The sequence below is a fragment of the Mytilus trossulus genome, chromosome 10, assembly GCF_036588685.1.
Source record: "Mytilus trossulus isolate FHL-02 chromosome 10, PNRI_Mtr1.1.1.hap1, whole genome shotgun sequence".
Classification (NCBI taxonomy): domain Eukaryota; kingdom Metazoa; phylum Mollusca; class Bivalvia; order Mytilida; family Mytilidae; genus Mytilus; species Mytilus trossulus.
This window is the reverse complement of record NC_086382.1, coordinates 24966854-24979800: the sequence shown is the minus strand read 5'-3', so window position 1 is coordinate 24979800 and position 12947 is coordinate 24966854. Positions and strand designations below refer to the sequence as shown.

Here is a 12947-nt window from a genome sequence, read left to right as displayed (position 1 = left end):
TCTGCTAATTTGATAGAAAATATGGACCTTAGATTCTCTGTTTTTTAACAATCCAAGATGGCGAAAGACACCCATACCACCTTAAAGGCCCCTAAATGTAAAACAATTCAAACAAGAATACTGACAGCCTAATTAATACACAACAAAATGAAAGAAAAACAAAATTCAGCACAGCAACAAATGACACCCACTGAATTACAGGCTCCTGATTTTGGACTGCAACATACATACAGAATATGACAGGGTTAAACATGTAAGCGGGATCCCAACCTGGGACAGTGGTGTAACAGTACAACATAAAAATGAACTATATAAATCAGTTATGGTATATTATAGTATGTAATCTTGTTCAATGCCAAGAAGCTGGAGTCGACAAATTTTACATCTATGAAAGTGCTTATGTATAAATCAATAATATTTAGTGTGCTTTTAATTTACTGATAATAAAATCAATATTAACATCAATAAAAACAATAGTCAAAGATCTAATTACAGTGTTAACATTTAAGATCGATAAGTTTACAAGGATTGTTTGTAAATTTCCGGGCTCGGTAAACAACATCTCCGTAAAACTAGGATGTGCTATTCCGTTTTTCTACAGGTACAACTGAACTTCAAAACCAAATCTTTATTGAAGAATTAAGTAAAAGTAACAGAATCCCTATATAGATTGCATTCGTTAAAATCTAAAATGTCTGTTTACGGTCTCATAAATATTCTGAATTGTTGTGCTTAACATAAGTACTATTTGGGTTTTATGTCCAAACTGTAATTTGACATTTAAAGTATGTATATATAGAAAGATCATATCATAGGGAACATGTGTACTAAGTTTCTAGTTGATTAGACTTCAACTTCATCAAAAACTACCTTGACAAAAACTTTCACCTGAAGCGGGAATGACAGACGGACGAACGGACGCACAGACCGAAAAATATAAAGCATATAAACGATGCTTAATAAATTGGGCATTCAAATAAACATCGAGTAAAAAATATAAAAACAACAGAGGTCCATGCCTGTAATGTAAATATATATATGGATAAGAACATTTAAAAGATATAATAAAAGTATATGTTTGCTTCAATTACGAACTTTATGTAATTGTAGTCTCAAACTGAAAATACTGCTAAACGAAAACTAATGTATGCATATTGGAATATATTTATCATAGTGAAAGCGGTGACAAGAAGAAATACCTTTTTAGAACATTGCAAACCAAACCAAACTTAGTTCTCATTTTAGTCACCGACCATATTCCTCTTCTGTGTTGGTGGAAGGGGTGTTGTTGGGTTTTTTTTGGTGTTTTTTTTTTTTAATCTCATAACGAACATTTGTTATTTTTATGATCTTTAATCTAGAAACAACCTACTTCTCATTAACATACCAAACCATTTTTTTTTATTTCCAATGTTATATGTCTTTAATACATGTGTGTCGTATAGATAGAAACACACTATGTTTTCCTTCTCGCCTTTAACAAATTATTTTTTAAGAAATTTAGCTTCAAAAATTCACTACAAACTACAATATGATTGTGGGTAAGTTTGATGCGAGTATTTTATTTTTTATTTTTTGTGAAAACATAATAATGAAGTCCCTTGATTTTGTATATATAATACGAAGGTTTTTTTGTTGTAAAATCTACATCGATTATCTATAATACAAAACAATTAGTTTTAAAATAGATTATTATAATTTATTTTTATAAGCCCCTGATAAGTCATACTTATTTTAATAGACATACATAGTCCAGAGGCGGATGTCACCCCCTTTTTTTGGAGGAAAAATTGATTGATTATATAGAGAATCTCAGGAGCGGGCCCCTTTAATGTAGTTTAGAAGCACGAATACGGGCCTTCGTTATTTTACAAAAGTCTCATCTATTTATCAATACATGTATGTACATATAACGGTATTTTTGGTCTATACAAAGATACCGTCAATCCGTCATCTAACGGTAAATACATGGGAACTTCTTGTGTACGGACAGGTGTTAATCCTAGCGTTTTGTCTAAAGTGGTAATTTGGGATTATCACAACAATACCCAATATTTACATTGATTCTACCTTACAAATTGTCGCACACGTGGTAATCCTGTTAACATACAATAAAAATAAATTAAATCTTCATATAAAGAAACGCTATTCATTAAATATCCCGTTACTGTATAAGAATTTTGTAACTTTTTATTTTAAGGATTTTCACCTTTTTTCTATGTATCGCCTTTTCTTTGTCAACTCATTACGAACATCAACTATTTAATTGAGGGACACCTGTATTGCGGTTTCTAGTTCTTCAAAAGGTAACACCTTTCCTATTTAATTTCCTAGTCGCAAATTAGAACAGGTGAAACTCTGACATAATTTTATTTCGAATTTAAAGAAATAGAACCTGCTATAAAATTCTCCTCAATTGTTGATCATTTAGTTGACACAGTTTTGATTTTTTTTCTAGATTTGAGTTTCTCTATCCCCCCTAAATATATGTATTAGACTGGCTAAAAAAAAATTGAAGATCTTCATCCTTTAAGATTTGTCTTTTCGATAAATTAAATTGTTCGTTTGTAATTTCACGTCAATGAATAAACCTTTTATCTAAACTGAAATAAAATACTGAAAAGCATCATGTTAGATATATGTCCTTATTATGACAGCTTTGATATGATAGTCATAGAATGGTCATTAATATCCTAAGATATATCTTATGACTCGATCTTTCGAAAGTATGCATGCTTCCAAGTTCGAATTCGGGCGGACATACCACCACCCATCCACCATTTTAAAAAGATGGATTGTCCTCAGCTTAGTAGAAGAATATTTCGAAAATGTTACCAAAGATTTGCGCACCTGCTTTACCTTGCTGGATTCGCCCATTGCTTTACTGGAGTTATGCCAATGCAACTGTCTGATGACAAGGTTCGTGTCTTATGCTGATCTTAGGACAAGGTTCGTGTCTGATGCTGATCTAAGGACAAGGTTCGTGTCTTATGCAGATCTTAGGACAAGGTTCGTGTCTTATGCTGATCTTAGCAAAAGGTTCATGTCTTATGCTGATCTTAGGACAAGGTTCGCGTCTTATTCTGACCTAAGGACCGGGTTCGTGTCTTATGCTGATCTTAGAACAAGGTTCGTGTCTTATGCTGATCTTAGGACAAGGTTCGTGTCTTATGCTGATCTAAGGACAAGGTTCATGTCTTATGCTGATCTTAGGACAAGGTTCGTGTCTTATGCTGATCTAAGGACAAGGTTCGTGTCTTATGCTGATCTTAGGACAAGGTTCGTGTCTTATGCTGAGCTAAGGACAAGGTTCGTGTCTTATGCTGATCTAAGGACAAGGTTCGTGTCTTATGCAGATCTAAGGACAAGGTTCGTGTCTTATGCTGATCTAAGGACAAGGTTCATGTCTTATGCTGATCTTAGGACAAGGTTGATGTCTTATGCTGATCTAAGAACAAGGTTCGTGTCTTATGCTGATCTTAGGACAAGGTTCATGTCTTATGTTGATCTTAGGACAAGGTTCGTGTCTTAGGCTGATCTTAGTCTAAACATACTTATTTATAGTGGATTTGGAAACAAGTTTTGCAACTTATATTAATCCCTTTCCACTTTGCGGGTGCGAGTGCTGCCTTGTAGCGGCATTATCCTGCTCTTTTTCGAAATCTACAAGGGTGTCTTCAACGTGCAAAATATATGGCTCTCTCTTAACACGGGTCAGCCATTTATCGTCCCCTTCCGACGGACTATCATTGTTTCCTCAAGACCATACTCGCAAATGGTGTCAAGGGAGAGCCGAACATTCAGTCCCTGAAATTTTCATCCCAGACGGGAATCGAACCAGGACCCTTTGTGTTATTAGTCCATGATGCATGATCATGATGCACTAACCACTAGGCTGATCTTAGGACAACGTTCGTGTCTTAGGTTGATCTTAGGACACGACTGAGTCTCCGGAGATAAGAAATGTCATATTTGGTTCTATTAAAGATGTCTTATGAAAATTAATCCCAAAAGTAATGATGCCCCAAGTCGAAAGAAAAACAACAAATATGACCTTCGGCTCAGTATCTGAAGAATTCTGATTTCATCTCTGTGTAGATGCTATCCCATGTTTTTAAAGTTCTTGTTCAACAGCATAACGTTAACTAAAAAATATAGATGCACATATTTAAATACATAAATATATATTTCAGATTCATTTGGTGATGTACAGTGAGAAATTAAATTGTTTTTCTCTATACAAAATAATCTGAAATTTGTATTAATTGCAGTTCACCAATAAGTCTGTTGGACGATGTTGATTTAAAATAATTCAAAATATTAAAATATTTAAAAAACAAAATTTGCATTTTATGTTAATTTCCATTACATTTGAATTTTTTTCTACGATATTATATTATATAATTGTACAATTTCTGTCCATTGTAATTGATTTTGCCGTTTAAAAGGGGCGGAATTTGTATAAGTGACTTGTCACTTGTTTTCCAATCTATTGTATTTATGTTTGCATTTATTTATCTGTTTATTAATAAATATTGTTTACACTGAAATAATTTGAATTTTTAGCGGATCCTTAAATTATTTACATCTGTCAAAAAAGTAAATTCAGTTTTAGAAAAAAATGGAATTCTTTTCTTACTAAAGCTGATTCAATACATGATATTAGATCGAATGGACCTGAGTCAGAAAATGTTTTCGAACATTTTTATATAGTTTTTCAACGCTATCAATCAAATTATTCTTTTATTTTTTTTAATTAAGCACTATAAGGTAGGGGGGAACTGATGTCAGAATATTTTTTTATGTCATCTGCTTGACAAATTATTTTGTTTTATCAAATTGGGGATCAGAATGTGGTGTTGTATTTTCTAAATCACTACCTCCTCCCCTGAAGTCAAATGGTCGTTTCTTAAGCTATGCGTCATACACGCCGCTCTAGAATAATCCTTAATAATTTCAAGTTTACAGTATACTTTTATTAGTATAAACCTTTAGATCTAAAAATTAAATATAAAAATGTTAAATCATACTTTCAAATTTTAGCAATTTTAGAGATATTCGTCAAGAGCGTTATATTCTTAAAAAAAAAATTTAGGGAAAATATCTGATTTTTTTCATCGCTAGTCCGACAAAACATACAACAAAGTAGAACTATAGTGCCGAAGAGGTATTATTGGCGGAAACTGGTTGTAGTGAAAAAACGCTTTATTAACGCAGATGATTACGGCACAAAAGAGCGCATTTTTGGTGCAAACGAATTATTTCTTAGTTTAAACAATATTTATTAATAAACAATTTCAAGACAAATATTACAATGTTACATAAAGTACAAATATGGGATTCGGAAACAAGTTTGGAAAAACTTTTATAAATTATTTCTTCCACATAAATATACGTTTTGCGAGGACAATTATTTCGTAAAACGAATTTTTTCATACATTTTTTTTTTTAATATTTAATATATAAAAGGCTAGCATGGTTTGAAATATTTATTTCAAATGTATGGGAATCGGTTTTACATAAAGAGAGGCACCCAATTTAATCGATGAATGATTAACTTTTTGTATAGATGAGGGCTGTGAAAAGAGCATAGACACACACACAATTTATAAATAAGAAATAAAAATTATATATTATACTATAATTTAGTTGCAGCCCCAAGTATTCGAAATGAAATATGTTTTTTTTTTAGTCAGTATTTTTTTTCTCCAAACGATTAACCTTACACATTTCAAGACGGATTCGTTGCTAAACGTGCAATGTTAAATATTCCATGAATTTACAGATCGAAAAAAGGAAGTATTGTGAACCAACTACAGGGAAAACCAGACATTGATTTTCTTGAATGCTTGAAATATTTTTTCCTAGCATATTGAAATGCACGGATCATTTTGGGTTTTACTTTTAGATTGATCATCAAGTATAAATATTTCTTTTTTTCAAAAAAAAAAAAGCAGCATAAAAAAGGCCTTTTCTGTGACCCTATTTTTTTTAATGTTTGCGTCCTAACAAGAAACCTAACGAAAACAAACCAAAATCGGGAAAAAAAAAAAAAAAATCACTGCTCGGATAATTTTTTTATGGTTAAATGTCCATCATATCCAATCAAAGACGAAACTGAACAGAGAGGTGTGAATTAGACACATTCAGTTAAATGGTCAATTGTCCACTTTGTAATGACCGCTGGTCTGAGAAACCTAATTATGTCAAGCCACGCCTTATTAAAATCGTACGAATTTCGTTAAAATACTTTAATGCAGTATAACTATCGCTACAAACAAGACGTAACATTTGAAAGAGGTGAACTGGTTATTCTTATTTAGGTGTATACGAAAGAAATAAACAAAATGAGTGATTCGGACGAAAGCAGCAATACCTATATTGACATCATTGGAGAAGGAATGGACAGCAAAAAAGACGACAAAAATGTTCCAGAACGAAGGAGAAAATCTAGTTATACATTGAGAGGGTTAAGTTCTGATGAAATTCAAGATCTGCGGACGAAAATAAATAGAAGGGAAAGAAAGCGAATGCATGATTTGAATTCGGCCTTGGAAAGTTTACGCGAGGTGATGCCATATGCAAAAGGACCGTCAGTACGAAAACTTTCTAAAATAGCTACACTTTCATTAGCAAGGAACTATATTCAGATGTTGAATAAATCAGTTGAAGAAATGAAACAATTATTGGATGAAATATACAGATCAAGTGCTGCCACACACAGACTTCATGGTGGCACATTGCCACCTTATGGCCACAGCTATCATCAACTGAATCGACAATTTACCATGATGCCGTCTGCTCCGCAAGAAACGAGCCAGTTGATTTCGCCGCCAATAAGGAATTCAGCGACATCCAGGTGTTCTGTTGCTTTTTGTCCCTGTAAATTAACGACTCAAAACCAAGGATGTGTCAATAACATTTTGAAAGATTCACGAGATCCCGCACGTGTAAATTTGTATGATGCACGAAATATGAACTTGGATTTGCATAATTATTTTCACTACCATGGACATAATCCAACTGTTAAAAAAAACGAGAACATTTTTATGGGACCAAGAACTGGATTGTGAACTTGATATATTACTTGTATTTACTCTGTAAGCTACATATGTATATATATTTCAATGAATTAAATACTCAGGACACATTTGAAAAAAGGCTCTTAATTATCATTTATATATTATAGGAATAATTGTGTAAAAATATATGTTTATTTCCGAAAACTTGTTTCTGTTATTTTAGGCAGATGACGTATTATTTCATATCAATGTTTTTACCGAAAATAAATTTCTTAATTATTAATTATATGAATGTGCATCAGTAATTATAATAGTAATAGCGATGATAATAATAATATATTAATACAAAACCATGGTACCAGAAACTTATAATGCTCTCGGAAATAGCGATTGTTTTACATATTTCAGGTGAATACTTGGTATTTATATAAAAAAAAAACACGCTAGCTCTCGTGGTATTTTATTGTTTATATCATAGGAAGATATCTATTTTCCTTCTTTTATCACTTTAAACAAGTTCGACCGCATACTGATGCTTTAGGGTCCTATGCGTATTTCGCATTTTTCTTAAACAAACGAAATGAAGAAAGACATGTGGCATGATTGTCAATGAGATACACACGTGGGTGTACTAAGTCAGACGCATGCTCAGTGGTTTTCTTATGTGGTATCTTTGATTTGTTTTATATATTATTATCTAGAGAATATGGTGTGTCTGATATCTCTGAGGGTCCTATGGAGGGTCTGTCATCTCTGTATTCTTTGATTTACTTTAGCCGCCGTATTTTTCTATATTTTATAGTTTGACCATTTTCTCTATTCTTGATTATTATTTTAGCACCTCGTTAGTCTCTTTTCTTTTCTTTTTTTGTAATTAATGTTTCTGTATATAGCCTAGATATTTCAAAATTAAAAAGTCTATCATAAATTATATTACCTTTTAAATACCGTTTCGTTTCCTAATATCACTGAAGAGACATAATAATTATTTTTCGAAATCGATCTGGATATATATGGTGTTCTAATTTGTGCTCCTCGTGTTTGCGGTATACCATCTGTTCTGCAAGTTTTTTGTTTTCTGTTTGGTATTAAATTAATAATTAGGATTCATTTTGCTACATCTGGTGATCCGTTTATTTGGCAATTTATTCATTTTTATTGCACATGAGATGCATTTTCTCAGAAGGAAATTAATAAATTTTCATTCAATTAAGTCTTTACTCAGCCGACCCCTAACAAAGTTTATGAATAGATATAAAGATGTGGTATGAGTGCCAATGAGACAACTCTCCATCCAAGTCACAATTTGTAAAAGTAAACCTTTTATAAACAAAGCACGGTCTTCAAAACGAAGCCTAGGCTCACATCAAGCTATAAGGGCTCCAAAAATTAATAGTATAAAACAATACAAACAGGAGAACCAACTGCATAATCTATGTAAAAAAAAAAACCCGGGAAATACTTAAAAGAACAACATCAACAAACGACAACTACTGTACATCAGAATCCTGACTTAGGACAGATGCAAAAAATTGCAACGGGATTAAACGTTTTAATTAATGGTCATATCAAATGAAATGGTAAACTCAATCAAAAGACATATTTACACAAGTGAACATACGCTGAACGAATATATTTGATCTATATGATACAATGATAATACTGAAATCAATCTGGATTGAAATCAATATTTATATGCACACTTCGTGAGTGAAAGTCTGAGGTAACATATCAATAAATTCCTTTAAAATGGCATTTATTGCAAATATAGTCACTTCTATGTTCTCTAATAATTTGTCCAGATCCAGATCTATATGAAGGATACAATTTATCATTTCCTATGACATGTATGACACGGCATCATTGAATGCATATACTGTATCTTGGACAGTTAAGCCAACCCACATTACCGAAAAAGCTAAGTTTTATGTTCCGGTCTAAATCTACATTGCATAATAGTAAATTAAAAGTTATTACAGCAATTTGCCTAATGCTTTTAATTTAAATGTGTGGTTGATTAAACTACAAAAAGGGCAAAGTTGGTTGGCTCTTAAACTAAATGCGACCTGTCGTGTATTTTGACATTTGTTGTTGTTACAAATACACAATGCGAATGAGAAACCCGTTGTTTTAAATAATTTAAAGACCTCAGAATTTTGGCCATGTATGATTCATTCTCTTTATAGTTTGTTTACTTTCTTTAGTATCGTTCGTTGTACATTCTTGTAATATTCATTGTTCAAACGCCTATTAATATCAACGGTAGAAATATGCATGGCACGGCTAGACCAATTTTAAAAACTGTTTTAAGCGAGTTGTCAAACTTTTAAAGGAAAATTCGCCACAAAACAAAAACACGTTATTTTCATACATGTTTTGCTCCAGTAAATTTTCGGATCCATGCCTAGCTAATAGAAAACTCAGCAACAATTTTTGAATATGCATGATAAACGTGGTTATACCCGTGTATATTGAAGTAACCACCCATGAATAGCTTGCATTTCAAATTGTATATATCATCAATATTAAAGTCATTTAAGACTATTTTAACTTGTTGCATGTCGAATTGACAAATAAAAAAAACAGCAATGAAAATTCATCGCACTTCAAAAAATTCTACATTGGAAATGATTGAACTTACAGTGATAACTCATCGCATTTATAGTTAAAATGAATCGCATTCAGTAATCAATATTATAGATTCTGCTGCTTTATTTAATCATTTTTTTTACTATAAGCCTGTTATGATACATTAAAAAATCAGTATTTTCTAATGAAATTGTGTTAAAACATAAAATTATTTTGTATTTTTAAAAAGTAAACAAATGCAGTTTTTCCCATCATCATTTATTCTTCAATAGACATACTCGCATACAAACTATAAAACTGGATTTTCACTTTACATAAACTGATATTCTGAATCCAGATTTTCCCCCATTACTTATAGTGTTAGATTTTGAGAGAAAAAAATGATTGATAGCGTCAAAAAACTAAAAATAAATGTTTCTTGACTCTTGACTCAGACAAAAACTTTACTAGAATTTTATTTTTTGTAATTACGACAAAACGCATTGTCATGGACCACCACACATGTATTTTGTATATTATGCGTTTATAAAATTTTGTTAAATAATATTGTTCAATATAAGTAAACGGGAACTGTCAACATTAATTGTACGTCAATGAGACAGCAACCTAACAAGTTAACAAATCAGCACCTATAGAGGTCAGCGTGAATCCAAAAATCGCCAACCCGTTTCTGGAACAGCCGATTGATTTGATGTTTTTGGAGCACCTGACGTACTAACGGCTGTTGAAGCAGACGAGTAAACCGGATATTTCGTCGTATCAGTTATGTAAGGTTTATTGGTTGTGTTTCAAAGTGTGGTACCTGCGGATGAATCGGAAGATGTGGCATGGGATGACACTGGTAGTCCATGTGTTGTAGCTTGAGCGGACTGAGTGCAGTTATTAAATTTTTGAAGACACTATGACTATCAATAATCTATCATTTGAGAAGCTGTGATACTAAAACAATTTGTGTAGATTACAAGACTCTTAGAAAAGTTCACAGTCGGTGAATTCATTCAGGGAAAATTATTCCCCCTTTTTTTATATAAATATTTTTTTAACAACAAGTATATTAACATAAAAAGTAAAATAACAAGTCAGGAGCCTGTTATTCAGTGGTTGCCGTTTGTTTATGTGTCACATATTTGTTGTTCGTTCATTTTTTACATAAATAAGGCCGTTAGTTTTCTCGTTTGAATTGTTTTACATTGTCTTATCGGGGCATTTTATAGCTGACTTTGCGGTATGGGCTTTGCTCATAGTTGATGGCCGTACGGTTACCTATAATTGTTAAAGTTTGTGTCATTTTGGTCTTTTGTGGACAGTTATCTCATTGGCAATAATACCACATCTTCTTTTTTTTTTTTTATAAAACTACTGAACTCCAGGGATTATTCAATATGGAAAGCCCATTATTAGGAGTCAAAATAAAAAAAACATCAAACGAATAAAAAACGTCATATAAACGGTACTTCTATTACTGCAGCTGCATGATGCGCATTTCGACAATTAATATAAGAGAACACAGAAGTCGAAATTGCATAATCATAGCCTAATTGAGTAAAGCTTGGGTTGTTAACCGTCATACAATCACGATCTGAAACTGCATGATTTATCTATTCTGCCGTTTATTATTCTTTTGTGATTGGCTCCTATATTCACATCTTTTACTTATTAAGACTATGAGATGAAAACCTAAATAGAAAGCATTTCCTTTGATTTCGTTTTCTTTGTTTGACATGCATTGATATACAATGTACTGTTCAATATCAAGATAATGAAATTCATTCAGCTTCAAAGCAAATTTAAATTTATAAAAGGTTTTCTCAAAACATGTACCATGTGGGCTGAAACCTGAATCTTATCTTTTAAATGCTACACACAAAATCTATAAAATAAGGGAACCAGTGCTAAATACATGTATGTTAATTTTTTAAAAGAAAAAAAACCCACTTTTTTCAACATAGTTCAAATTTGTAAAGTCCATAATCAGGAACCAGTGCTACTTATGTTATTTTTTGGAAAAAAAAACACTTATACTCATCATGGTTCTAAATTTGGATTCAAACATCACGAGTTTTAAAAAGTAAATAAGATAATTTTTATATACCAACACATAGCATGTGGACTGAAGTCGGCATTCAGTTTTATCTTTGTGGTGCTATTAAAAAATTCCATAGGTGCAATATGTACATATATAATCTGTTAATTTTTGAAAAAAAATGTACTTATTCATCATGGTTCAAAATTTGGATTCAAACACAATGATTTAAACGTACAGTAAAATAACAAACACACAACATGTGGACGTTCTAAAGTCACAGTTTATCACGTCTGTTAACGCGTCGGCGTCATGCTGACAAAATTAGCATGTCCATGTTCAGAAGGTGTCGTTGTGGCGCTATAAGTGATTTAAATACCAGCTTCGACCTTTTAAATACTGAAAACATCAATTATTAGACTAATTTATCCATTAAGCACCGTTGTTGCATTTGAGCAATGTTTTCATCCTGATAAAAACCTGAAACTATCTGATGACATGTTTGTGATATGAGAATATTTGAAAAATTACACGTGTCAGTAGTCCATATGTCAAATACTTTACCGAAATTTATCAAATTCGGTTATACTGCAAAAAAATGTGATTTAAAAAGTAAAATGTTTTTGAAACGATTATTTATGAATAAAGTTGCAAACTACAATGTCAACGATGTAAGCAGTCTTTGATTGCTAGAAATTAAGATTTACTGATTTTCTAGTTATTATTCCAGAAATATAGGTACTACCACTAAGCTGCATCATTTATGAATGTGAAATACGATTACATGTACATTGAAAAAAAATGATCGAATATTATTTTAATTTTACTAAATTTTTATATATTTTTTTTTTTTTTTATCATCGACGTCCATCGTTTTATTTGAAAACTTCCAGCTAAATTAATGGTACAAACTAGATTTGTTTGTCGTGGTACATGTATAAAAAGAAAGAGATGTGATATGGTTGCCAATGAGACAAATATCCACCAGACAAGCAGTCAACGGCCTTCAACAATGAGAAAGACCCATCCCGTATAGTTGACTGTAAAAGGCCCCGACATGAAAAATCTGAAACAATTCAAATAAGAAAACTTATATGACAGACTATGAACCAACGACAACTACAGAACTACTGTAAACGGCTTCTAATTTTGGACAGGCACATACAGAATGTAGCGGGTTATTCAGCACAACATAAGAATTTTTGCGCCTGTCCCAAGTCAGGAGCCTCTGGTCTTTGTTAGTCTTGTATTATTTTAATTTTAGTTTCTTGTGTACAATTTGGAAATTAGTATGGCGTTCATTATCACTGAAC

The 12947-nt window shown here is 32.0% G+C and overlaps 1 protein-coding gene across 1 annotated transcript; it reads left to right on the top strand.

The window, feature by feature from the left end:
- The first annotated feature begins 6235 nt into the window (after positions 1–6235).
- Positions 6236–7153, top strand: LOC134686110 (neurogenic differentiation factor 4-like). The gene has a single exon (XM_063545787.1). The coding sequence runs from the start codon at positions 6348–6350 to the stop codon at positions 7071–7073; it is 726 nt and encodes a 241-aa protein (XP_063401857.1). The 5' UTR covers positions 6236–6347; the 3' UTR covers positions 7074–7153.
- The last annotated feature ends 5794 nt before the right edge of the window (positions 7154–12947 follow it).

Bases quoted from the DNA above. Each gene is read 5' to 3' on its own strand.
- LOC134686110 (XM_063545787.1), top strand. From the start codon at position 6,348: ATGAGTGATTCGGACGAAAGCAGCAATACCTATATTGACATCATTGGA.